The sequence below is a fragment of the Festucalex cinctus genome, chromosome 21, assembly GCF_051991245.1.
Source record: "Festucalex cinctus isolate MCC-2025b chromosome 21, RoL_Fcin_1.0, whole genome shotgun sequence".
In the NCBI taxonomy this organism is placed as follows: Eukaryota; Metazoa; Chordata; class Actinopteri; order Syngnathiformes; family Syngnathidae; genus Festucalex; species Festucalex cinctus.
This window is the reverse complement of record NC_135431.1, coordinates 5,687,023-5,712,536: the sequence shown is the minus strand read 5'-3', so window position 1 is coordinate 5,712,536 and position 25,514 is coordinate 5,687,023. Positions and strand designations below refer to the sequence as shown.

The following is a 25,514-nucleotide window of genomic DNA, read 5'->3' as shown; positions in this document are numbered from 1 at the left end:
CTGAGTCTACATTGTTGTACTTTACAGTAAGTCTGCGGTGTGTGTGTTTTAAATGACTCCCCCTGCCTCACCCACCCTCAAAACCTATCCTATATTGGCCACATATTGTTCTAAAGACAATAAAAAATACTGCAGACTAAACGTAAATTCTATCAATGAAGACTCACTAGGAATGTAATGGGGTCAAAAGTAAAACGCCTGTAGAATTAAAATGGTTTCTTATAATGCATCAGGAACGATGTATCATGGTTTTACGAACGCGCAATGTCGCGCAGGCATATAAAGGTATTTTGTTCTAGTGGATTTGCCGTAGTTAGCGATCCAAGATGGCGGGATATTCTGCGCATGCGCGTCACCGATCGCGCGACTAGGATGTCGAAGACACAACTACAACCAATGATAAAAGTATCATTTTCCTGTGAATGTTGGGTAAGTCATGAATCTTTAAAACCAGTGAAAATGCACAAATATCTGGCCAACGTCTTAATAATAAGTCCAATCTTTTTGGTTAAATCTGAGTTTTCCAACTTTGTAACACTAAATTTTCTAATGTCTGCTATAGTTGGCACAATTATTTTTATTTGAATTTGAAACTCAAAACAATCAAATAAAAATAAGAGTTGAATGAGAACGCTGAAGACAAAAAAAAAATAGCCTTTGACTTCGTGAGGGATCATGTGTGTCATATTTTAATAACACATAAGCTTTTCAGTGCCTTTCAGTGTAATTAAGAAACATTGGGGAGCATAAAAAAATACATTTACAGTCAATACAGAAAATTAAATAAAGTTTCACAAAATATTGCCACAGGATTCACTTAAATCTCTTTTTAAGTCCCTTATTCAAAATAATAATATTTCTCGTCCATACATACTAAGCACAGCTGGTTATTTTCCAAATAAAAGATAAGTCTGACCTGGGATGTACTTTAACTATTTAACGGGGGTCGACAGTCTTTGGCAAAGACTGCTTCTCTTGGAGCATTGTAATGTAACACTAATTTGTATTTGTTGGAACACACCCTAGTTACTAATCACTAATCTATACTAACACAGTAAGTCAGAATAACAGTAAATAGTTGTAGGTTTGTATTGAAAAATTTGAAACAGTGGCAGATCTAAGGATTTCAACAAGTTAAAGGGTGCAAATGACAAAACTCATGAAAACGCCCATGTCAGTCGATGTGCCCCGTATATTTAAAAAAAAAAAAATTTTATCAGTCAAATCAATAAAGGTGCACGTATGCTCTTTTCCACGATTAAAGAGTGACGTCCTCGCATTTCAGTCATGCAGCAAGTTGATGCTTGGTCAAGTATGCGACATCCGAGAAATGTCCGCGATTCATCAGCATGCCATGTCACAAAGATATTATCCAAAGTAACCCAAGGTTAAAGTCGATTATAAAAGGCAGATATGACACGTTTTGCCGTCGTTTGTGCTGGCATCCATTGCAACCGTACAAATTCAGAACGAACAATCTTTTCTATAAGGCAGGCTGCGTAATTTTCTTACATAAATAAGTGCATTTCTTACAGGTTACAGTTGATAAAAATACAAAATATACATAAAAATACATTGGCAACTTAAACGTACACCAACTCATCATGTCAAAAAGGTTACTTCTATTATTGCACATTAAAAATACACATTTGATTTCTGCAGTCAAATTTCCGTTATCTAAGCGTAATTGTTAACGTTAAATCATTTGTTTGAAGAGTGTAACTAACTGCTTTAACAGATATTTAAATCCAGTAGGTACAGCAGGTATTTGTGCCACTGCATTGTTTTAAAACAGCAAATATTGATGACTGGCTGCATTTAACTCATTCACTCCCAGCCATTTTCACAGAAGTAATCCCGTTCGCTCCTGGCTGTTTTACTGGATTTTGACTGATTTTGCAAGGCCCACAGAATATTGTGTTCTATTGCTATAAAAGATGGAACCTAGCAAAAGAAAGATTAAAGTCTCTTCTTTCATCAGGAAAAAAAAGTATTTTTCTATTTGTTTCCGTTTTGAAGCAATTAGCATTAGAAGAGAGCAAAGTTTCATCACAAATCTATTCAAAATTGTAAGTAATTGAGCTGTTTTTCTACATGGCGCTGGTTGATCTCCTTTGCTCTGCTGCCACCTGCTGGCCGTTTGTGTAATAACTACCATTTCTGCAACCGTTCTTTGCAGTTGAGAGGCTGCATCAAAGCCTTCTGTATGCTCTAGCATTAAAAAAAAAAAAAACTAAAAAAACGTCTAAATACGTCTTTGGGACACTTAGAACATTAAAAAAAACGTATTTACACGTTATTGGGAGCAAATGAGTTAAATTGTACTAAATCGTACAGAGATACAGATTTCTTCAGTCTGAAATAAAGCCCATTTCCTGTGCGATAACTGATCTGATTCAGATGTTGGAGTATGACTCATGGCTATTAGAGTTTGAGCTTGAGGTTGCAGCTTCTGATACGTGGTAGACATCTGCAGGATAAACAACAAACTACTTGATTGGGAGATTACTTCAAATATTTGCAAGACACAATCAAATCAATAACTTACATCTTTTCCCACGGAACTTTCTGAACCAGTTTTTACCACTCAATGAGGAACCGCCAGCACTTGTGCTCTAATAGACGGACAACAAAGGAATCGGCATTTAAAATCAAACTAACAAAAAGAGACCTTACTTTTTACAGTATTGTTGTGTTTTGAAAAACAATAGATACAACTTGAGAAACTGACAGTTGGTAAGGATGTGTTTCATGTAACGCAAAATCACTTACTGCAGTTTGATTGGAGCCCGAGCCTGTGCTTGATACAAGGCGTTTCTTGGAGAGAGTGGCTCGGATCTATAATTATAATCAAAGTCAAAAAATCAATAACCACACTCGGTAGGGCGGCGGCTAATGTTGGGAACAATGAAATCATTTTACACTTGCTCACAAATGCACCACAAGCATTTTGGACAAAGGAACAAAGATGATGTACAGAATTGTGAACCACTTTTTCCGAGTCAATATCGATTTAACTTTCATTACATTATCGTGTCAATATCTCAATCCGTGCAACCCCTATTTGCAATATTTATCAATATAATAAGCAGTTATTTTGAGGGGCGGTGAATTAAAAGCAAAAAGCTAAATTTATTGTTCAACTGAATGTAAAATTATCCAGTTGTGAATAAAATGTTCCTACCCTGGTTTACATAACAAATTCCCATTTATTTTGTTTAGATAATTTTAATACAAACCTATCAAATAAACCTTATATGAAACATATTCATTAGTCTAATAAAGCCTATTCATTTGAAATGCATAAAGTATAATTACTTTTTTTATTTTTATGTTTTTGAGATGTCTGCGTTCAATTTCATCACCAAAACATTAAAAAGGAAAAAAAAAAAATTGACATGGTTTTTCACATAGCAGCGACGCTATATTATTTATCATGTATAGGTAACCTGATTATTATGCAATTCAAACAATACATTTTATGTATTTTAAATAAATACTCCCATTATTATTAATTTACACTAATTATACTTTATTCATACTAAATACATAAACTTGAGGATTATGAATTTCAAATGAATAGGCTTTATGAGACTAATGAATATGTATCATTTAAGGTTTATTTGGTAGGTTTGTGTTAGTTATCTAAAAAAAAAAGTACATGGGAATTTGTCATGTAAAAAATTACATAAATCTTTAGTTAGGCTTGAAATATTTCTTTATTTGTTATTTGTAATTTTCCATTATCATCTGAAACAGGCTTGAAATATTTCTGAGTGTAGTTTTTTTTTATGTTTGTTTAGGTATGAAAAATTGGCATGAATCATTTGGCTTATCTACAATAGCATAATTATTACAAAATAAGAACAAAGGAAACTTTACTAAATCGCTGGTGTAATAACATTTATTGATTGATTGAATTGTTATTTTTAATTATATTATTATTATTAATAATTCAATCTCTGGTGTAATAACCTTATTGATTGATTGAAATATTTTATTATCTGTTCTTATTGCTGCTGGAAATGTAAATTTCCCAGAGGGATCAATAAAGTCAAGTCTAAGTCTAGTACAAGTCTCGTGATCGACTGAAAACCAGCTTCTAGTTTTGAGTCTGCCTCTCATTCATCTGTGAGTAATTGTTTTTCTTTCACCAATTATTTTACTGTATATAAATTGATTCAACATAATAAGCAGAATTACCTGAGAAAACAGTGATTAAATTGTATGGTTACTTTAACTATTCAGGAATATTGTGATAATCTTTCAATCTAGGCTACCAAAAAGCTCTTAATTTTTTTATGCAGTAACTCTTGGTGTACATATAAGTGAGATAAACCTTTTTGATAATCAACCATCACTGAAATTACCTTTGCATCCAGCAGTGTCCCAAACACTAAAATAAAGAACCCCTAAAAACAAGACCAAAGTTATATCACACAAGATGCATTGCCGAGAAAGACAATTATGTATATTAACGTAAAGAAAGTACCTGTAGTGAATTGAAGAAGGCGAACGCAATGTGGATCCCCTCGTTTGTGGACGATACCATGGTTCCCACTCCCAGAGCCCACGTGAGTCCGAACAGAGGCGTCAAAATGATCACGCATCTGGCGACGACAACCAGCGCGTGCTTCTCATCGGCTTGCGCGACCTCTCCTGCGCCTCGTCTCAACATTTTGAACATGATCACGATTAAAATCAGAAAGTTGATCAAAACCACCGTCAAGGCCGGGATCACCAAAGCCAGCAGGGCTTTGGTCCTGACCCAGTTGAGCCAGCACGCATCCGTTTCCCGGATGTATCCTTTCCCCGGGGCTGTGGCAGCGACGGTCACAACGGCTATTATGAGAGGGCACACGTAGCCGAAGAAAAAGCCGATCGCCAACATGGTTGATTTGGACATGTGGGAGAAGACCATGACGGTTCGGTAGAACAGAAGAAGCCCTGACGCAAGCATCCAGAAGAAGAGCGCCAGGTAGAAAAAGTGCATGAAAAATGTGGCCGCCGTACATGGTCCCAGCGGAACCGCGTGGTCCTCGCCTGGGTTTTCGAGGGGGTTCTTGGCATAAGAGGCAGCGATTATAAAACAAATGTCTGCGATCAGCAAGGACAGGGCCGTGTTCACAATGCACACGTGGCGCATGAACGCGGTGTTGTTCCTCGTCAAGGCTTTCCAAACGTACGCTTCGATGACGAGACATATGACCAGACTCGCCATGGATATGCCAACTCCGACATAGGTGATAACGTCCAACGCGACTCGTATGGATTCGGGGACGCCCGGCGCCATCAGAATCGAGAACGAGGTCAGGTGGTTGCAGTGGCAGGTCACGATGTCGTTTACGTCGGAAACCACCTCGCAGCCCTGGTCGTCCCAAGCGCCGAAGGCGTCGAAAAGCGTGAAGTTCCAAAAGACGCACTGGGGATTCTGCGTCAGGGAGGTGTTCTGCTTTTTGAAACTCAGATTAACATCCCGAATGTCTTTTCTTAACCGGATAAGCGCCACGGCGGCGTTCACCGAGTCGTCAAAGGAAACCGACGTGCTGTTGGTGACTTCGTCTGGGAGCGTGCCGTTAAAGCTGGAATTCCTCGGCGGCAGGACATTATCGAGGGTGGAGAAAACGATGGTGGTGATGGTGAGATTGTTGGCGTCGGTGTTGGGAATGTCGATGACGACGCTCGAGTTGAATTCCGCCATGAACGAGTTATCGAAGGTCGTCCGGTTGAGCAGAATCAAGTCCGTTTTGATGGCAAACTCCCCGACGAGCTCGTCAGCGATCGTCTCCATTGAATTGAGCAATGCTGAGCTGTCATTGCGCGTGACATTTTCTCTCAGAACTTCCCAGGATTCTCTTGCGTCGTCACTAACGAGGACGTCTACCGTTTTCAGCACGTTCTGCAAATGAAGACAGATTTCCTGGTGAGATTCATTGTATGATTAAACTGCACTGTAGACTATTATGGGTGGTCATCATACCTCCATGACAGTTTCATTCACTTGAGTGGAAACGTTGGCAATGGAGCTCAGGATGGAAACGATAGCTGAGATGGTTGCAGAAGAGTTTGTAATTTCTTCTTTTTCCCCCTGGACAACATTGCTGAGATTTGCAGTAAATTGTGGTACGTCCTCGTCAACCAAATCCTAGGAAACGCAAGATTACAAACGTTTCTCTATGAACCAAAAAGGCATTCACTGGAATCCGAAAGCTACTGTAAACCGTCACAGCAGAGTTGTCAGTTTTATCATTTGCGACTAGGGGTGTCAAAATTAAACGTTAATTTTGAGTTATTAAAGTTCCGTAATCGCCACAATTTTGTTTTTTTAACGCGCTTTTAATTACTTGGAAAGCCTATACTGGGGAAATTCCAGTTGCAACGCAGTAGACCACAACTTTTACAAGTTTGTTATTTCATGTTAAAGATTAGGTAGCTCTTAATATGGAAAGAAAAATGCACTGAGATGTCACTGTCTCACAAATGCAGTAATGCCATCTAGTGGCAGAAAAAAATGACCAACACAAATCAATATCACAGTTGTTTTTTTACAGTACAGTACAGTACAGTACATCTTTTTAATTTTAACTCAGTTTTGTGAGTTATTATGAAATTACTGTATCAATGACTAAAAGATGCAGTCATATTTATATTGTTAACAAGAGTATGGAACAAGTTTTTTTTTTGTTTTTTTTTTAAAATATTGTGCTCCTGAGTTAATGTTGGTGATCAGTTTGAATGCATTATTATTTATTGATTTTATGTAATTTTATTTTTCCGTGTCATATGGTTTGACGTGGCCAGCCAAAAAAGGTTTATAGTATAATTAAGGATTTAATTTTATTTTTGAATTTCAGATGCACTTTAAATCTTTCTGTTACAGTTAATGAAGCTATTCTTTGTTGTAAGTTGGTCCATATTTCTTTCTTTTTTTTATTCTCTTATACGTTAATAGGGATACATTGTTATGCAGGGGTGTGCTTATAACAATTTTATAGACAAATGATATTTTTTATAGTCACGGTGGGTGCGCGAGAGGTTTTCTTCTTACTGGGGGGGCACGACAGAAAATAATTGAGACGCACTGCCTTAGCCTGATACACGCCCTTACACAGATATGAAGACGGAAAATATGTCAAATGTGATCACCTACCTCAGACACGATTAACAAGTCTTTGATTTCAATGAGAATGCAATTGTCTTCCAAAAGAACCCATTCTCCTGTATCCCTGCATATTGCGGACCTGCTCCCCTCTTGACCAGGATCACATGATGTAGATGATATGTCACCTGGTCGTCCGACCCCATACAGCGTATCATTACATGTAGCAACTTGAGAGAGAAATAATATGTTATTATTACCAAAAAAATAGATAAAAAATAAGCAGAAGGAATGTTTAAAGGGTCGCTCTTACCGTCATTAAAAATGATCATTGTTGTTATCTCTTCAACGTCTCTTGGATCATCTACTCGACATGTAAAACTTAATTTTTGGGTTGGTAAATCTGCGCATCCATCCAGACTGTATTTGTGTACGATGCAGTCCCCAACATTTGTTATGTCTGTGAAAATGTTCAAATATTGCTTGGAAAAAATGGCAGGGCAAAGGTGGTGAACTTTCACTTGCCGGCTTACCTGAGATTAATTCAGTGGGGCCCTGAAACCACCTGACAACGTAGTTGGACTGCACACAACAATCAAGCGGCTGTTCTCCCCCCTCTGAACACTTCACATTGACTTGTTTTTTTACTCGCACATTTGGAGCTTGTTTGATTTGTGATGCAAATCCCACTTGCACAAAAGTGATCTCGCTGCCAATTAAGCTGCATTCATAAAGACCTGTTAAAAAGATCCAACAAGTGTGAATACAAATCAGGCTTTATTGTAATTCCTTCATCAGAGTTTTGGTTCGTTTTGGCTCACCAGCGTCGGCCAGAATCACGTTCCGAACTGTAAGCTCGGACTCCGTACCGGATGAAACTATTTGAATTCGTCCACTCGGTCTGATTTCCTGTCCTTTTAATTTCCATTTAACGTCAGTGACGCTTGCTAAATCGATGCTAGCAGAAGGTGGGCCACATGTCAATGTCATTGATCTGCCAGTATATGTCACAGCTGGAAATTTGATTGGAGTCGTACCTTAGGAAAACAAAAATGAAGCAATTACAAATTGGATCAAGACACAAAAAAAAAAAACGAGCGTTAAACTTACTAGTGTAAATTGCAGTCACAGGGCCAATGACAGGAGCAATTGGCCGCAATGCATCAGGGAGTCTTGCATTCACCACAGCAACTTGGGCCGTGTCAACTTGTAATGTTTCAACAACAACGTCTGCAATCACACTTCCTGGCCTGAAAGAAGAAACATAAACAACCACTGAGACCTTAAACCAATTTCAGACTGCTTGTTCCATCTTTACCTGAAAGCGCTCACAAAAACATTGACGAATCCGCTTAGTCTTCCATATTCCTCACGTAACTGTGAGTGAGAGTCAACATTAGGAGTGCACACGTAAAAATGTACCGTATTTTCCGCACTATAAGGCGCACCGCATTATAAGGCGCACCTTCAATGAATGACATATTTTAAAACTTTTTCCATATATAAGGCGCTACAGTAGAAGCTGGGGTTATGTTATGCATCCATTAGATGGTGCTGCGCTAAAGGGAATGTCAACAAAACAGTCAGATAGGTCAGTCAAACTTTATTAATAGATTACAAACCAGCTTTCTGACAACTCCATTCACTCCCCAAAATGAATAAACAGCTGTTTTATAATTTTCTCTGAGGTAAAGTATTGGTATTAGCTAGCGATCCAAGATGGCGGGATCTTCTGCGCATGCGCGTCACCGATCGTGCCGAGTCAACGATAAACGTCTTGACAGCGAGACCTGTTGCGGTTCAATAGTGATCCATATATAAGGCGCATGGTCAACTTTTGAAAAAATTGAAGGCTTTTAGGTGCGCCTTATAGTGCGGAAAATACGGTATGTTAAAAAATTGCCGCGTTCGTAGGACCTACCACAGGCCTGATCTGAGCCTCAAAATCCCTGTATTCATCGCTGCTACTATCGCCCAATTCGGGAGTGTACTCCTTGTCGAATCTTATGGATATTTCTAAATCCAATACTGTTGAGAGACAAAACAGAGACAATACAAAAAACAAGTAGATGAGAGGACATCAATATGTCTCTCCCTGTCATGAAAATATAAAAAGAGAAACCAAAGCGTGTTGTAATCTTCCCGGCAACCAATGGCAGCACGGTTTGTCCCAAGTGTATTGTGCCGATGTAGTTACTCCCGAAAAATTACATCCCCTCCGCGGAAGCACACAAGTGAAAGCGGTGCAAAATTATTATGGTTACCTTAATTTAAAGACATCCAAAGCACATTTAAAAATGCCATATGTTGTCTCGGTAAAAATGGGCATAAATTTTGGGTTTTCAACAAGAGAGCTAAAAGGAAGTGCTGCGTTAGCGAGCTAAATGTTGCTGACATCAACACCGTTTGATCAAACTGCCTTGTTAATTGTAGTGTCTTATCACAGCTAGTAAAAGCTGTCACTTCAATGCTGCCGCCGTCATCATGGTAACGAAAGTTGTACTTACCACGAGGAGTTGTACTGGAAGCGGGGGTGGCGGTGGTGGTTGTGGTGGTGGTGGTAGTAGTTGTAGTCGTTGCGGACGCTGTAGTGTTTAGTGAAGATATTTCTTTATTCGTCATCTTTGCTGGAAATGTTTCAGTTTCAACATAATATCTACTGATACGGTTTAGGACGATTTTTTATTGCCGAGTAAAAAATATTGTTCATGTGATATTTCAATTTACCTGTTGTTGATTGAGGTTGAAGAGAAAATATTGTAAAGGGAGAATTGTTATCAACTAAGGAAACTGGGATTTTTCAAAACTTGTCCTTTGTTACTGTCCATTACACAAATTTCATGCTCAATAATCGTCTCTTTCTATAACATATTTATTTCTCTGTGATTAACAACACTTCACAACACAATATACCGTTATGTAAAATATGTTCTTACTTGTTGCTCGAGTTGTTGTAGTATTTGCCACAGTTGTTGTTGTTGCTCGAGTTGTCTTAGTATTTACCACAGGTGTTGTTGTTCGAGGTGCCGTAGTATTTGCCACAGATGTTGTTGTTGCTCGAGTTGTCGTAGTATTTGCCACAGGTGTTGTTGTTGCTTGAGGTGTCGTAGTATTTGCCACAGGTGTTGTTGTTGCTCGATTTTTCGTAGTATTTGCCACAGGTGTTGTTGTTGCTCGAGTTGTCGTAGTATTTTCCACAGGTGTTGTTGTTGCTTGAGGTGTCGTAGTATTTGCCACAGGTGTTGTTGTTGCTCGAGTTGTCGTAGTATTTGCCACAGGTGTTGTTGTTGCTTGAGGTGTCGTAGTATTTGCCACAGGTGTTGTTGTTGCTCGATTTTTCGTAGTATTTGCCACAGGTGTTGTTGTTGCTCGAGTTGTCGTAGTATTTGCCACAGGTGTTGTTGTTGCTCGAGTTGTCGTAATATTTACCACAGGTGTTGTTGTTGCTTGAGGTGTCGTGGTATTTGCCACAGTTGTTGTTGCTTCCGGTGTCGTGGTATTTGCCACAGTTGTTGTTGCTTGAGGTGTCGTAGTATTTGCCACAGGTGTTGTTGTTGCTTGAGGTGTCGTAGTATTTGCCACAGGTGTTGTTGTTGCTTGAGGTGTCGTAGTATTTGCCACAGTTGTTGCTTGAGGTGTCGTAGTATTTGCCATAGTTGTTGGCGGTTCTGGAGTTAAGGTTGTATAAAGCAGTGTTGTGTTTGTAAAAAGATTAAGCATTATAATAAAAAATTGAGCGAAGAAACCACGAGATAATTTTTATGTTAGGTTGTTTATGTATAAGCAGTAAAATATACTCTTGTTTTTCATATACAGAAAGATTTGCTCAACATTTATCTGTTTACAAAAAAAATAAAAGCCTTATCACTTACTGTAAGGGGGGATGGGAGTTGTGCTTGGACAACTAGTTGTGTCTTAAAAGAAAAATAAAAGATTCAAAGTAAATACGACCTCATAACCAAAATGGATATTTCCAACAACTGTATTACAAATTTTAAATTGCTTACTATGATGATTGACAGATTGGCAATATTGTCCACCCGGAGGAATGCCATTGATGCATCCACATGTGTCATTTGTGATGCTGTCACATGATCCATACTGTAAACACTGGTCACATGACCAACGATACTGATCCTCACATTCGCACCAGGAACTGGCATTGCTTGCACTGCAAACTATAAGAGGGTACGGATTATTTTTTGCTAACCTGTATCCCAATCACTTATCATAAAGAGACTAAAAAGTATCGGGCCTAAATTTGAACCATGGGGAACCCCGCATTTGATTCCATGGGTTATGGAGGAACATGTATCCATACTTACAAAGAAACATTCTTTCTTGTCATTCAAGTCTGACTTTAATGTAATTTATTGATCCACCATGAGATACTTTTTATTTACCTGTAGTTATGTCGATATCCGAGATGTTTGAGTAGCTGTTGACGTATATGGGATAACTGATGTTTGTCAGAATGTTTCTTAGCAGGTTTATCACGCTCATATTGATGGTGTGTAGCTCAACAAAGATGAGGTATTCAACAGGTGCAGGACAATCTGTAAAGTCTGAAAGGAAGAAGGGGAAAATTAACAATCATGCTGATTACTATAAGTAAAAAAAAAATGTACCAAGACATTTTCAATTACAAAATCAACTGTGTAGTACTGCGACATCATTGGTTCAAAATATCTTACTGTAATGATGGACAGATTGGCAATATTGTCCACCAGGAGGAATGGCATCGATGCATCCACATGTGTCATTTGTGATGTTGTCACATGATCCATGCTGTAAACACTGGTCACATGACCAACGATACTCATCCTCACATATGCACTGGAAACCGGCACTGCTTGGACTGCAAACTATAATTAGAAGAAGACGATCACCTTCCTATACTTTATCTGAGTTGTCACCAATATGTACAGGTAGCTCCCAAGGATTTTTTTACCTGTAGTTATGTCGATGTCAGAGATTTTGGAATAGCTGTTGATGTGTATGGGATAACTGATGTTTGTCAGAATGCTCCTCAGTTTATTTATCACACTCACATCTGTGGTGTTCAGCTCAAAAGAGATGAGGTATTCATAATCAAATGGAGGGGCTACAGTTGTAGTTTTTGAAACTGTTGGGGAAACCAGTGTTGTGTCTGGAAGAGATAATCATATACATTCAATTCAACTGTTGTATTACGTACTTAGAAAATATGTAGGAGTCAAATGTAACGTGTGGGAGATCGCTTGACCAAATAGAATTCATAAACTCTTACTCGTCACTGTTGTTGGCACTCCAGTTGTTGTGGTGTATAAAGTGGTGGTAGAGTCCAGTCCTGCGTGTGTAAAACAGATACTTCGTTAAAACCTCCAATTTCACAAACGGACGAATTGACATGATTGACTCACTTGCGGTTGCAGTAATTGTAGCGCTTGTAACAGCTATAGAAACCAGTGTTATGGATTAAATTAGTTTAATGCTGCTATTACTAATTTTGCACAATATTAGCACTTTCATATAGCTTTTTGATAAATGAATTGACATTTCTAACAGATTTATATTGAACAATACTGATGATGGATTAGAACTATTTTGTATTAACTCATTCACTCCCAGCCATTTTCACTGAAGCAACCCCTTTACTAGATTTTGACTGCTTTTGCAAGGCCCACAGAGTATTTGTGTTCTATTGCTATAAAACATGGAATCTACCAAAAGAAAAATTAGCATCTCTTCTTTCATCAGGAAAAAAAGTACATTTCTATCTGTTTCCATTTTGCAGCAATTGGCATTAGGATATAGCTAAGTTTCATCACAATTTTGTTTAAAACAGTCGGGAAAAGAGTTTTTTGCAACATGGCTCTGTTTGATCTCTTATACTCTGCTGTCACCTGCTGGCTTTTTTTTTGTAATAACTACCATTGCTTCAAGTGTTTTCTTCAGTTTAGAGGCTGCATCAAAACCTTCTGTATGCTCTAGCATATAAAAAAACATAAAAACGTCTTTGGAAGCAAATGAGTTAATGTGATTAAAGGCATTGAAAAAAAAAAGCCTTAAAACTGGAGTGCATTATGCGCAAAATTACCTTCAGGTTGACAAAACTCAGGAGGGCACAAGAAACGAACTTGATAATCTGCACAAGAACCGTTTGGCTGGTCAATATTTCTACAAATGAATCCCTGGTTTGTGTCAGATCTGCAGAGGCAAAAGCAAGAAAAAGAATCTAAAGCCTTGGGGGGGAGCCATTTTATGTCAGCATTTGCATCACATCTCATACTTACACATTAATCACGTTGCCTGTTGATTCAACACTGGCTCCAGATTTTGTTTTGACTTCAATTTGAATTGGATGTTCACAGATTTTGCCTGGGTTCTCTTTGCGCAGATCGGAAAGAGTTTCAAAGTCGCCATTCCCAGAGGGGTTGTCTCGATCAAACCATGGAGTCCAACATCCTGATCAATCATGAAGATGATTGCACATATTTTTATGTCACAGTATGCAGTATGTTATCAAATTATCCCTTTTTCCTCCTGAACTCCTAGCCGGCTTTCTGGACAGCATCTTAAAGGGGCTGTCTGCCGGTTTCACTCAGGAAAATGCACTTTTTAAATACAGGATTTAAATAGACTAACTACTTTTCAAGTTATAGATATGGGCTTTTCATAACGTGTGGGAGTTATTTTGTCCTAAAACCCCACACCCCAGCCTGTATTTTGCCATTTTGTGTTTGTTTTGTAAACAGCGGGACGTTTCTGTGGAAAGTGTTTACACCCCTCCAGCCAATCGCAGAGCGGGGGGGTGGAGTGTCGCAAACGGGGCCGGGCGACCGTGTCAGCTGCGTGACGTCACTCCCGCGGAAATTTGAAAGCACGCACGGATTTTTTTTTTCACTCACTCATTCACACATGTAAGCTTGTGAGTGAGTGAGTGGAAAAAAAATAAAATAATCAGTGCGTGCTGTCAATTTGCCGTGGGAGTGATGTCACGCAGCTGACACGTTCGCCCGGCCCCGTTTTTTTTAAAACCTGTTGTTGATTGAGCTCTTGTTGAAAAAACTTTTTCTTTGTTAAACTGTCCATTACACCGATTTCATGCTAAATAATCAGCTCTTTCTGGAACATATATTTATTTCTCTGTGATTAACAACACTTCACAACATAATATACTGTATATAAAATATGTTCTTACTTGTTGTTGTTGTTGCTCGAGGTGTTGTAGTAGTTGCCCCAGTTGTTGTCGGCGCTCGAGGTGTCGTAGTAGTTGCCCCAGTTGTTGTAGGCGCTGTTGTTGTCGACGCTCGAGGTGTCGTAGTAGTTGCCCCAGTTGTTGTCGATGCTCGAGGTGTCGTAGTAGTTGCCTCAGTTGTTGTCGGCGCTGTTGTTGTCGATGCTCGAGGTGTCGTAGTAGTTGCCTCAGTTGTTGTCGGCGCTGTTGTTGTCGATGCTCGAGGTGTCGTAGTAGTTGCCTCAGTTGTTGTCGGCGCTGTTGTTGTCGATGCTCGAGGTGTCGTAGTAGTTGCCTCAGTTGTTGTCGGCGCTGTTGTTGTCGATGCTCGAGGTGTCGTAGTAGTTGCCTCAGTTGTTGTCGGCGCTGTTGTTGTCGGCGCTCGAAGTGTCGTAGTAGTTGACCCAGTTGTTGTCGGCGCTGTTGTTGTCGGCGCTCGAGTTGTCGTAGTATATGACGTAGTTGTTGTCGACGCTCGAGGTGTCGTAGTAGTTGGACCAGTTGTTGTCGGCGCTCGAGGTGTTGTAGTAGTTGCCCCAGTTGTTGTCGGCGCTGTTGTTGTCGACGCTCGAGGTGTCGTAGTAGTTGCCCCAGTTGTTGTCGGCGCTCGAGTTGTCGTAGTAGTTGCCTCAGTTGTTGTCGGCGCTGTTGTTGTCGGCGCTCGAGGTGTCGTAGTAGTTGACCCACTTGTTGTCGGCGCTGTTGTTGTCGATGCTCGAGGTGTCGTAGTAGTTGCCTCAGTTGTTGTCGGCGCTGTTGTTGTCGATGCTCGAGGTGTCGTAGTAGTTGCCTCAGTTGTTGTCGGCGCTGTTGTTGTCGATGCTCGAGGTGTCGTAGTAGTTGCCTCAGTTGTTGTCGGCGCTCGAAGTGTTGTAGTAGTTGACCCAGTTGTTGTCGGCGCTGTTGTTGTCGGCGCTCGAGTTGTCGTAGTAGATGACGCAGTTGTTGTCGACGCTCGAGGTGTCGTAGTAGTTGGACCAGTTGTTGTCGGCGCTCGAGGTGTTGTAGTAGTTGCCCCAGTTGTTGTCGGCGCTGTTGTTGTCGACGCTCGAGGTGTCGTAGTAGTTGCCCCAGTTGTTGTCGGCGCTCGAGTTGTCGTAGTAGTTGACCCAGTTGTTGTCGGCGCTACAAGTGTTGTAGTAGTTGCCCCAGTTGTTGTCGGCGCTGTTGTTGTCGATGCTCCATGTGTCGTAGTAGTTGCCTCAGTTGTTGTCAGCGCTGTTGTTGTCGATGCTCCAGGTGTCGTAGTAGTTGCCTCAGTTGTTGTCGGCGCTGTTGTTGTCGATGCTCCAGGTGTCGTAGTAGTTGCCTCAGTTGTTGTCGGCGCTGTTGTTGTCGGCGCTCGAAGTGTTGTAGTAGTTGACCCAGTTGTTGTCGGCGCTGTTGTTGTCGGCGCTCGAGTTGTCGTAGTAGATGACGCAGTTGTTGTCGACGCTCGAGGTGTCGTAGTAGTTGCCCCAGTTGTTGTCGGCGCTCGAGGTGTTGTAGTAGTTGCCCCAGTTGTTGTCGGCGCTCGAGGTGTCGTAGTAGTTGCCCCAGTTGTTGTCGGCGCTCGAGGTGTCGTAGTAGTTGCCCCAGTTGTTGTCGGCGCTACAAGTGTTGTAGTAGTTGCCCCAGTTGTCGGCGCTGTTGTTGTCGATGCTCCATGTGTCGTAGTAGTTGCCTCAGTTGTTGTCGGCGCTGTTGTTGTCGACGCTCGAGGTGCCGTAGTAGTTGCCTCAGTTGTTGTCGGCGTTCGAGTTGTCGTAGTAGTTGACCCAGTTGTTGTCGGCGCTACAAGTGTTGTAGTAGTTGCCCCAGTTGTCGGCGCTGTTGTTGTCGATGCTCCATGTGTCGTAGTAGTTGCCTCAGTTGTTGTCGGCGCTGTTGTTGTCGATGCTCCAGGTGTCGTAGTAGTTGCCTCAGTTGTTGTCGGCGCTGTTGTTGTCGGCGCTCGAAGTGTTGTAGTAGTTGACCCAGTTGTTGTCGGCGCTGTTGTTGTCGGCGCTCGAGTTGTCGTAGTAGATGACGCAGTTGCTGTCGACGCTTGAGGTGTCGTAGTAGTTGCCCCAGTTGTTGTCGGCGCACGAGTTGTCATAGTAGTTGCCCCAGTTGTTGCTGTTGTTGTTGGCGCTCGAGGTGTCGTAGTATTTGTTACAGGAATTGTTGATGATAGAGTTGTTTGAGCTGTAGAAACCAGTGTTGTGTCTGTAAACAGATTAAGCATTGTTATAAAAATTTGAGCAAAGAAACCATTATGTAATTTTTAAGTTAGGTTAGTTATGTTTAAGCAATAAAATATACTCTTGTTTTTCATGTACAGAAAGATTTTCTGAAAATTGATCTGGTTTAAAAAAAAAAAAAAAAAAAAAAAAAAAAAAAAAAAAAAAAAAAGCCAGATCACTTATTGTGGGAAGGTAGTTGTGCTTAGCAGGGCTCGACACTAACTTTTGCACTGGTAGCACTGATGCTACTAACTTTTTCAGTTGGTTGCACCTCACAGCAAGTCTATATTTGCTGATATATAGTCGTCTGAATTTGCATCGTTTCAGATTTCGTAAAGAGTGACAGTGACTCAACATTTCGCTGCAAAATATTTTACTGTGACAAGATTTGCCTGTAATAAAACAGGTCAATTATGTTATATTGCTCTTTGTAAGTTATTGCGCAAAATTCTCATTTTCGTTGTTACCCCTTGCATTATTTTCACTTTTATATTTGAAGATTTTTTTTCACTATTACTTTTACACTTTTGCTTGACTAAAAACAAACAAACGTGTTGATGATTATTAAGGTTGTAGTATTATTTAATAGCCCAAACTGTTAATCATAATTGAAATAATTAAATTCAATAATGATAATTAAATTTAAAAAAATAAATCATCAGCAAGATGATCAAACTATTTTTACCGATTTATAACTTTTTTGATCAGTTTTTGACGGATTGATAATCATAAAAATAATCAAGTACCTACTTTGTGGCTAATCCTCCACCTTACTTGCCAAATATATCTATGAAAAAATGCTTCTGGTGCGACTGGTTGTGATGGCCTTATTTTGGAAAATCAGAAAAGGAACTTTTTAAATCCTTGCCTGTTGGTGTTGTTGGTCCATAGGTTGTCGTGCTGTTGGAGCCCGTTGCTGCAAAAGAAATCCAGAATTTTGAGAACATTTGTACATACAACAACATATTATTGAAGACATTGTAATTAGTGATTCAGGATGTAGAACTTTCAGTTGTCAGGCATCCGTTCTATGGAATCAGGTTCCTGAGTTGGACCGGCTGGCTGACACTCTTTCATTATTTAAGATCAAATTTCAGTCATTCCTGATATCTTTCTTTCTTTCTTTCTTTCTTTTTTTTTTTTTTTTAAGAATATGGTCAGGAATGATATCGATAGCCTTATTCATTATTTTGTGGCCTAATACCTTGTGTGTTGGACACTGATGGACTAATTCCCTGTGAGGGTTTTTTTTGTGTGTCAACAAGACACATAAAAACTTGTTCATGCGGCCACCATCCACCCATCAATGCTTCCGATCCCTTTAGCCCCTCCCACAGGTGGTGATCACATAGAATCGGGGATCCATGCTTCCTCTAATCTAAGGATTGTGCCCTTTTAGACTCCAAACCGACCCAAAATGGTGGCATTTTGATTCTAAAATTCAAGGTCCCTCACCTCGGACCTGTTTGCGCAGACGACGTACGTTAGCTCCAAGGATCACTGGGATACACAAACCCTTCCCCCACAAACAGGTGACGGCTCAGGGAGGATTATGGGAAAAATATTTAACTCATCCACTGCCACTGACGGCTAGAGACGTCAAAAATCCATTTGAACAGGGCTGGCAGTGAATGGGTTAAGTGCAGTTAGAACCATTGGGAAGTTATGTCCTGGAATGGATTGGATGATGTTTCAACCACTATACAGTAATTCAAAAAGAATATTCAGTATAATCAATGTCACTCACCTGCCCTTTTCTCCCTAATGATATGTCGTTCTCCAAAGCGTAACTGTTGATTAAAAAGTAAAAAATGACTTTTATTTTATGTCTCTGCAGTGATTCCCAAACGTTTTATACCGTCGCCATGTAAGTTTTCCTGAGTATTGAAGGCCTTTTCACACTGCACTTAGCAAGGTGAATTGATGTTCCCATCAATTGTGTGTGTGTGTGTGTGTGCTGTGAGGGCACAAAGACAGAGCACCGTATCGCTCAGTTGAAGTGCTCTACAGTAAATATAGGGCAATTTCCCCTGTAGAGAACACCAAGAAAACCAAGTGCAGTGTGAAAAGGTCTTGAAACAGAGAGCCTACCAGTGACTCCGGACTTGAGAATTTGATGAAGTCTCCTGTTTCCAAAATACAAAGCGTCCCCAAGAGGAGACCAACGATCAAGCCATTCTTAGATATTGCCATCCCTAAGAAAGAGAGAGAGAGGAACAAGAATTGCATGAATTGCGTTATTTTTCTATTCATCTTTCGGCCAGCATTGTTAGATTTTTGTCACCCACACAATCAGTGTTATCTGAGCCCATTTGAATCATTCCGTGACAGATGGCATGCTGATGGTAACAAACACAGTTAAGCACATAGCAGGACACAAAAGACTGAAAACAAAAGTGAAACAAAATATTACTTGAGCGGTGCAATCATATAACAAGTGTTTGAAATCTGTGAATCACTCTAGATCAAGGGTCACCAACCTGGTGCCCATGGGCACCAAATAGCCCCCAAGGACCAGGAGCAGCTTGGAGGGCTTGTTCTAAAAATAGCTCTCCAATGATGGGATCATATTTTGTAGAAATGCTACAGTGAAGAGTTATTTAGCACTTTTAATACAACACCCCCGCCCCCCAACATACACACGAGCGTGATAAAAAACAAAAAGTAAAAAATTTAAAATAAAAACATGGCGGGGCACAGAGAAACCATGTGAGGAAAAAGCACCCAAATTACAAGATACAAGACTGAATAGCTAAAAAAAACAACAACAAACTAAATTAAAAAAAAAAAATACAAGGGGCTAAAAACTAAAAAACAGTCAGATTAATAATTTAAAAGAGTAAAATAAAAAAGCCCAAGTGAGGCAGTGCCACACGCTCCCTTTCCCTGCATGTGAAAAGTAAAGAAAAGTGCTTACACAAGAGGCGTTTGTTTGTCTTTCTATTGCCAATAAATGTGGTTTATCACACATGTACTGCACTGATGTTCAACAGTCTGACTAATATATTTCATGAATTTGCTACCAGTTTGTGCTACCATTCCAAAGATTTGAGTTATTGGTTGGATAATTGCAAAAACAATTCTAACATACAGTAAACTACCTTGACTAATATCAGCAACTAAACACTAAAACACAAAATAATTGACTTAGCAGGAGCTTTTTGTTTCTGTGGCCGTTAATCTCTGTCCACACTGTTTGGACTCACCATGCCAGTCCCAAAACTAATATTATGTGCACAGTATAATAATCTACTTATGTTCTGGCCGAAGAGTGTCTTTGTCTAACGATAGCTTTATGATCATAACTTAAAAACAAAACAGTTCATAGTTGATAATTGTATAGTATACAGTATGCATTAATTTGTCAGTGATTCACAAGACAGAAATTAAAGATCTCTCTGCATTTATACTCATTACAATCCTATTTTTGTTGTCTGTTCCTCTTCAAAGATTTTGTAATACAACACGGTAAAAGGATTAGTGTGGCACGGTGAACTAATCGTTCGTTTAATGGAATTGTCGAGTGAACAAAGAACAGTACATTAAATAGGGCTCAGTGATTCTTACTTGGGCATATCTGCCCATCTCGGGAATTTCCTTCTGTGAATGCTAAGCGTCACGTACTCACACAAATGTTGACTTAAAACTACAGTTTAAATATGTGCGTCCAAAGTATTAAATAGTGGTGCAGTTGTGGTTCAGTAAACTCTGAGCAGTTTTGACTGCAGGGTGCAGTGGAGGTGGGATCGTCATAGCTGTGTCAGCTATTCAAATAGGGAAAATGTGTCACCTATATGGCATAACACAACGGCACAATCACTCACTGTGTGGAAATTTGACCCCTGATGTGTAGTGCTTACATGGAAGATTGTCATGGGATTCATTTGAACTCAACCAACAAATAACGATAATGCCGAAAACACGTCATAGTATCAAGCTGTAAATGCGTCTACGTCCCAACAGTCACTCATCCTCCCTGTTTTCCAGTTAGAGGGCGGAGCCAATGGGGCAGTCACCACGGCATCTACCTGTGGATGCCCCACCCCGCAAAGCCTGGTTGACAAAAATAAAATATGTTAGGGCATATTCCGCACTGATAAACTGGACAAATGCCTATTTTGACCAAGCCGTTAGTGACCAAGCGGTCGCAAACTTAGAAAATTATCCACCTCCCCACATTCCCCCAACTGCCCACCAAATGTTGACAAATACATTTTTAAGGGCATCAAAATTGGCCGTTTGCCCCAGGCATTTACTTTGCGTAGCACACCGAGGGAATGCTTGGCGCAAAGCTAATTTGATTGATTTGATTTGATTTATTTGTTCATTTTTCCTTTCGGACAACATTGTTGACAATCAAACATTACATCATACAATTTTGACAAACAATAACCGAAAAGAAAAAGGGCTGGCAGGAAGAAGCATAAAGCTTATAGATTCCCGCCCCCATACTAAACTAGGACGCATAAAATCAAATAAAAATATAGAGTCAGCAGAAATGATAAAATTTCACTCAGATTATAAAGTCCATGAAGTTAGAAATCCAGTTGATTGCATTCGGAGACAATTGATTCAAGCAGATGGATTATTGATAGTTCACTCAGTTCATCAGTCCAAATAGCAGGTTGTCGAGTTGATTACATTCGGAGACTTTTGATTCAGGCAAATGGATTATTGAAAGTCAATCGGGTCCTCTTCACCAATTTGCAAAAGCTACGGTTGCAACAGCTACAGTACAAGCTCCGGCTGGCTAGCTACCGTAGCTAAACGCTAGCCGTCTGCGGTGCGAATCCTGTCCTCTCCAAGTCACTAATCATCACCTCCGTGGCAGTGAATAAGCAACACTTTTAACAGACATTGGTATCACTAATGCAGGATAGGAGTAGCTAATCATGGAACTCACCGAGCAAAAGAGAGAACAGAAAAGGATGAAGAAGCCATGCTAACCACTAAGCTAACGTATAATCTATATATGTATAATGAATCACCAGAATAAGTGCTTTGGTAGTACTTTTAGTAGTTATTTTAACAGAAAAGTCTGGCTGGAGCCGTGATAGAAGACCTCGTCCTATTCAAAAATCACAGAAAGTGATAAATTGAGGTAGTTCATTGTTCTCAAAACCACAAATGACTCATGGGAAGAAATGTTGCAGATACAGATAAAGATGTGGTTTCTGAAATGTAGAATATCAACATTCACTCGAGTTATCACACCACACGTGTGAACGCTAGGAAACAGCGCCGGAGCTACGTGGTAGCCCAGGGTGGCCACGGCTAACCCCTTGACCGCCCACGTTTAGTGGAAAATATTTGTACTTGTGAGTTTCCTGCCATTTTCACATGGATGCAGTGATCATAGAAATTCATTTATATTGAGTGTATATTTAAATAAAATATTTACACTTCAAGAATACAGTCACAATTTATCTGAATAAAAAGTCTAGCAGTACACAACCAAATTATTTTTTGGGGGTTGATTTGATGTCCACAATCGAGCGAGTTAAAATTTTTGCAATGCTTTCACAGTCTTTAAGACATGCGAGCTGCAGCTCTGGTCATGATGATAATACAAAGCTGTGCAAGTGCAAGTTCACCACACAGCCTCAAAAACCCCTGATTTCAAAACCGTGTAAAAAGACGGTAAAGTATGTAGTAATTCTTGATCATTGTTAAGGAAGGGAATCGAGAACTGGTTTTTGTTGAGAACCGGTTCCCAATCTTTCAATTCCTTGGCATCATTTGCAGTTTTTGGAAATGATTCCCTCATCGATTCCACTCGGAATGATGACTTCACCATGCACGTGTAGCACAACATCAGACTGTGGGGTAAAAAATAACTTCCGTTTTTTAAGTTCTGTGACCACCATCTGGGGTTTAAAAAAAAACAACAACTTTGCTGTACATATTGTCTCCATAGTCCATGTCTGAACTATCTACCTATGATTACAATTATTTAAATGCTTAATGTCTTCTTGTTGAAAGTCACTGGAGTGGATTTATTTGCAGGCAAAATAAAACGTTTCTCACTATATTCTTTGTCGCTCAACAACATTTTGTCTAAGAGCCCACTATCTTGCATATTTTGTTTTTGTTTTTTCCAATTGTATTTTTATTGTGCTTCTCATTGGTCAAGACAGATATCGCCGTCTTAACAGCGCATCTCTGATTGGCGAAATATTCTAAAATAATTTCCCGCGTGTGAAAAGAGACGATACAAAAGTTATACATTTTTTCCCCAATATTTTAATAAATGTTTTACTCACTTTGTGACTTCATCTTTCAAATCTAATCATACAAATGTTTTTCAAGTTTGTACAATGCGGATTTATTTCCCTTTTATGTGTGGTCAAAATGCCATCGAAGTTAGCAACGTTAGCAACTTAGCATCTGCTAATTCGACCGCCGACGTCATTCATGCCGTAAAACGTCTTTATGGTGTTGGTCACTTATTGAATTCGACTGTGTAATATCTATTAAACTGGAGCAGCACAAACACCCACATTTCGCATGTGGTAACTTGCCTGAATTAAGCTAGCCTGCTTGAGGTAAATTAGCATCTGCTGATTCTGCCACCATGTACAAAGTGCCCGGGACTCACCTGATATGAAGTGACCGCTACACAATCCATGAGGAAGATCCCAAATCCTCCGCCATGTTGTTGTTCACCTTTTTAGGGGTCCTGCGAGCCATTGGCTACGCATTGGTTCCTCTTTTGATAGCATGGAGAATGCGTAATTATCAATGCTGCCAAAATGGCTGCGCTAACTGCCATCATTTTGGGACGTGTGACATCAACGTCCGGATCTCACTACCATCCATCCTTCCAATTTCTATACCGCTGTTCCTGCTCAGGGTTTCGATGGACGGAAGCCAGTTTACATTCTGGCATGGTTGCCAAATGCATCACAGGGCAAGGCAAGTAGAAAAAAAACAACCGCTCACATTGAACTGCTGAAAAAACTTTCTAGGAATAAATTGTCGGACGATGATTATGAACCTGTCGGTGGACGATTTGGTATGGCTGGTTCTACAATAATTTGCCATTGTAAATAATCAAAAGATTGATTTTATATTCTATATATTATAAACACTGAAAATAATCAAGCTATATTTTAGTTGTGTTTTAATTTTAATACGCCAACAAACTACATAATTTTGTGTTCAACCACACATGCAATATTTTACATGCAAACTGGGTAAACCTAACTTAATATAAATGATGATGACACTACAGTACTATGCTGTTAATAATTTCCCATGTGTAAGAAAATCAGGAATTCACCTCATCCGCCCAACCAAGTACTAACTAAAAAAAAAAAAGGACAAAACAAACAAATCCAAGGAAACATAAAAACACAAGGCCTTAAAGAGGTATTAAAAATCTGTTTTCTTACCTTGGTTCACATTTCCTCCCTCTCCTGCTGATATTGGTCTTTTTGCGTATATGGTCACAACATTTCATGATAGAAGCTTACACCTTCTTAAAACCCTGTCCAACCCGTATACTGAACTATGGGAAACATGCTGCTTGAAATACTTCCTGAAATTTAGTAAGACACACACACACACTCACGCACGCACACACATGCATAAATATGACAGTATTTTTTTTCATTCTTGTTTCCTTGTGCATATTTTCCACTGTTAGTGACTGGCGTTTCCCTTTCTCTGGAATAAGACTGACAGAGATGTTTGTGTAATTATCAGTTTGCACTGAAATGATACCAGAGATCAAATCAAATATAAATAATTACACTCAAGCATGTTGTGTAATTACTGTTTGGAATTTGTAACCTGCAGCAAAATAGTGACACATAAATAGTACACAGAAAAAACAAGGAATCACCAATGTTTACAAATGGACATGATCATTTAGAATACTAATAGTCTGTTTTATAGTATTTAAAACTATGACTCCTTGTTTTATAGTATTTAAAAACTATAGCTCCCAGAGTGCAACCATTTGATGCTTAATCATTTATGAATGGTCACCTTTGTTCTGTAAAAGCAGCATATCGATCACAAGGCAACGGTCAAGTCAGGGTCAAAGAGGGTGAGGAGCACGTATTGTGCTGCTTGGTCCATGCCCTAATCCTACTGATATATATATTTATATATATATATATATATATATGTATATATATATATATATATATATATATATATCTATATATATATATATATATATATATATGCATTTTTCTGCATTTTTTGGCTGGTTCGATTTATAATACGGAGCGACGTATAATCCGAAAAATACGGTACTCAGAGAGGTCAACGATGAACGAATCTTTTGAACGGTTCTTTTAAATGAACTGATTCTAGTGATTCAGTTCACCTAAAAGAACTGTTATGCCCATCACTAGAGTCTATTTCATCTGACTTTGGGTGCTCGGGGATTTTTACCCCAACAGAGCGGTCCACAACTTGGAGGGAGCATGAATGAATTGATTTCTGTGTCATTGTAAATGAATCAAAACAAAACAAAAACCGTTTTTCTTAGTCAGACTGGTTTCACATTCTGTGTTGTAAAACAAATTCAATACAAAAGTGATTATAGTGGTATTCTAATCAATATAATGACAATGGGGACCGGCTCTTCTTGCATAACAGGATCAATGTTGAACTATCAAGTATGTCACATAGTGTAGTTGCTCCTTTAATGGCGCTCGGAGAAGCCCTTTTATGGACCGTCTGATTTAATTTGTTTGCTTTGACGATTCCTCGACTGCCCAGACAAGCTTGGCAGGTCTTGACAGTGATCTTTGATGGGAAAAAAAAAGAGGCACGCATGTCCTTGCACTTGAGGAGGAGCATGTTTGACGATGCTGACTGAAAAAAAAAATCCCCATTGTGCAATTTCAGGGTTGTTAGACCCATTCAAAATATTACCAGTGAAACCAGAAAAATTAGCCTTAATTTCCCCAATGGGATTACTAAAGTAAGTAAAGTGTCTTCTTAGGTTGCGTCTGAAAATGGAAAAATTACGGGA

The 25,514-nt window shown here is 39.6% G+C and overlaps 1 protein-coding gene and 1 long non-coding RNA gene across 4 annotated transcripts in view; one reads left to right on the top strand and one right to left on the bottom strand.

The window, feature by feature from the left end:
* Positions 1 to 673: 673 nt before the first annotated feature.
* Positions 674 to 24,013, bottom strand: LOC144010232 (uncharacterized). 3 transcript variants are annotated; one of them, XM_077510448.1, is made up of 28 exons: positions 23,917 to 24,013; positions 18,614 to 18,717; positions 18,270 to 18,312; positions 17,391 to 17,438; positions 14,283 to 16,505; positions 13,375 to 13,546; positions 13,179 to 13,288; positions 12,369 to 12,428; positions 12,051 to 12,248; positions 11,794 to 11,964; positions 11,503 to 11,664; positions 11,107 to 11,277; positions 10,972 to 11,013; positions 10,036 to 10,767; positions 9,607 to 9,684; positions 9,021 to 9,127; positions 8,418 to 8,476; positions 8,210 to 8,349; positions 7,921 to 8,136; positions 7,633 to 7,836; positions 7,413 to 7,559; positions 7,151 to 7,329; positions 5,981 to 6,145; positions 4,493 to 5,899; positions 4,371 to 4,412; positions 2,773 to 2,838; positions 2,549 to 2,615; positions 674 to 2,470 (listed from the first exon to the last, which is right to left on the bottom strand). In XM_077510448.1, the coding sequence occupies exons 2-28, from the start codon at positions 18,713 to 18,715 to the stop codon at positions 2,397 to 2,399; spliced, it is 7,185 nt and encodes a 2,394-aa protein (XP_077366574.1). In that variant the 5' UTR covers positions 18,716 to 18,717; positions 23,917 to 24,013; the 3' UTR covers positions 674 to 2,396. The 3 variants fall into 3 exon arrangements, with proteins under 3 accessions (XP_077366574.1, XP_077366576.1, XP_077366575.1); XM_077510450.1 differs by having other exon boundaries at positions 10,072 to 10,767; XM_077510449.1 differs by lacking the exon at positions 23,917 to 24,013 and adding an exon at positions 23,121 to 23,392.
* Positions 22,977 to 25,514, top strand: part of LOC144010240 (uncharacterized) — a 32,399-nt gene continuing 29,861 nt past the window's right edge. The window contains exon 1 of the long non-coding RNA XR_013281172.1: positions 22,977 to 23,437. This is a non-coding gene — a long non-coding RNA (uncharacterized LOC144010240). The remainder of the gene's footprint in view (positions 23,438 to 25,514) is intronic.

Coding starts and splice junctions, on each gene's coding strand:
- LOC144010232 (XM_077510448.1), bottom strand. CDS start 18,715: ATGGCAATATCTAAGAATGGCTTGATCGTTGGTCTCCTCTTGGGGACG. Junction 12,249..12,368: donor AGTGCCAACAACAGTGACGA/GTAAGAGTTTAT, acceptor TATCTCTTCCAG/ACACAACACTGGTTTCCCCA. Junction 2,471..2,548: donor AAAGTTCCGTGGGAAAAGAT/GTAAGTTATTGA, acceptor TTTATCCTGCAG/ATGTCTACCACGTATCAGAA.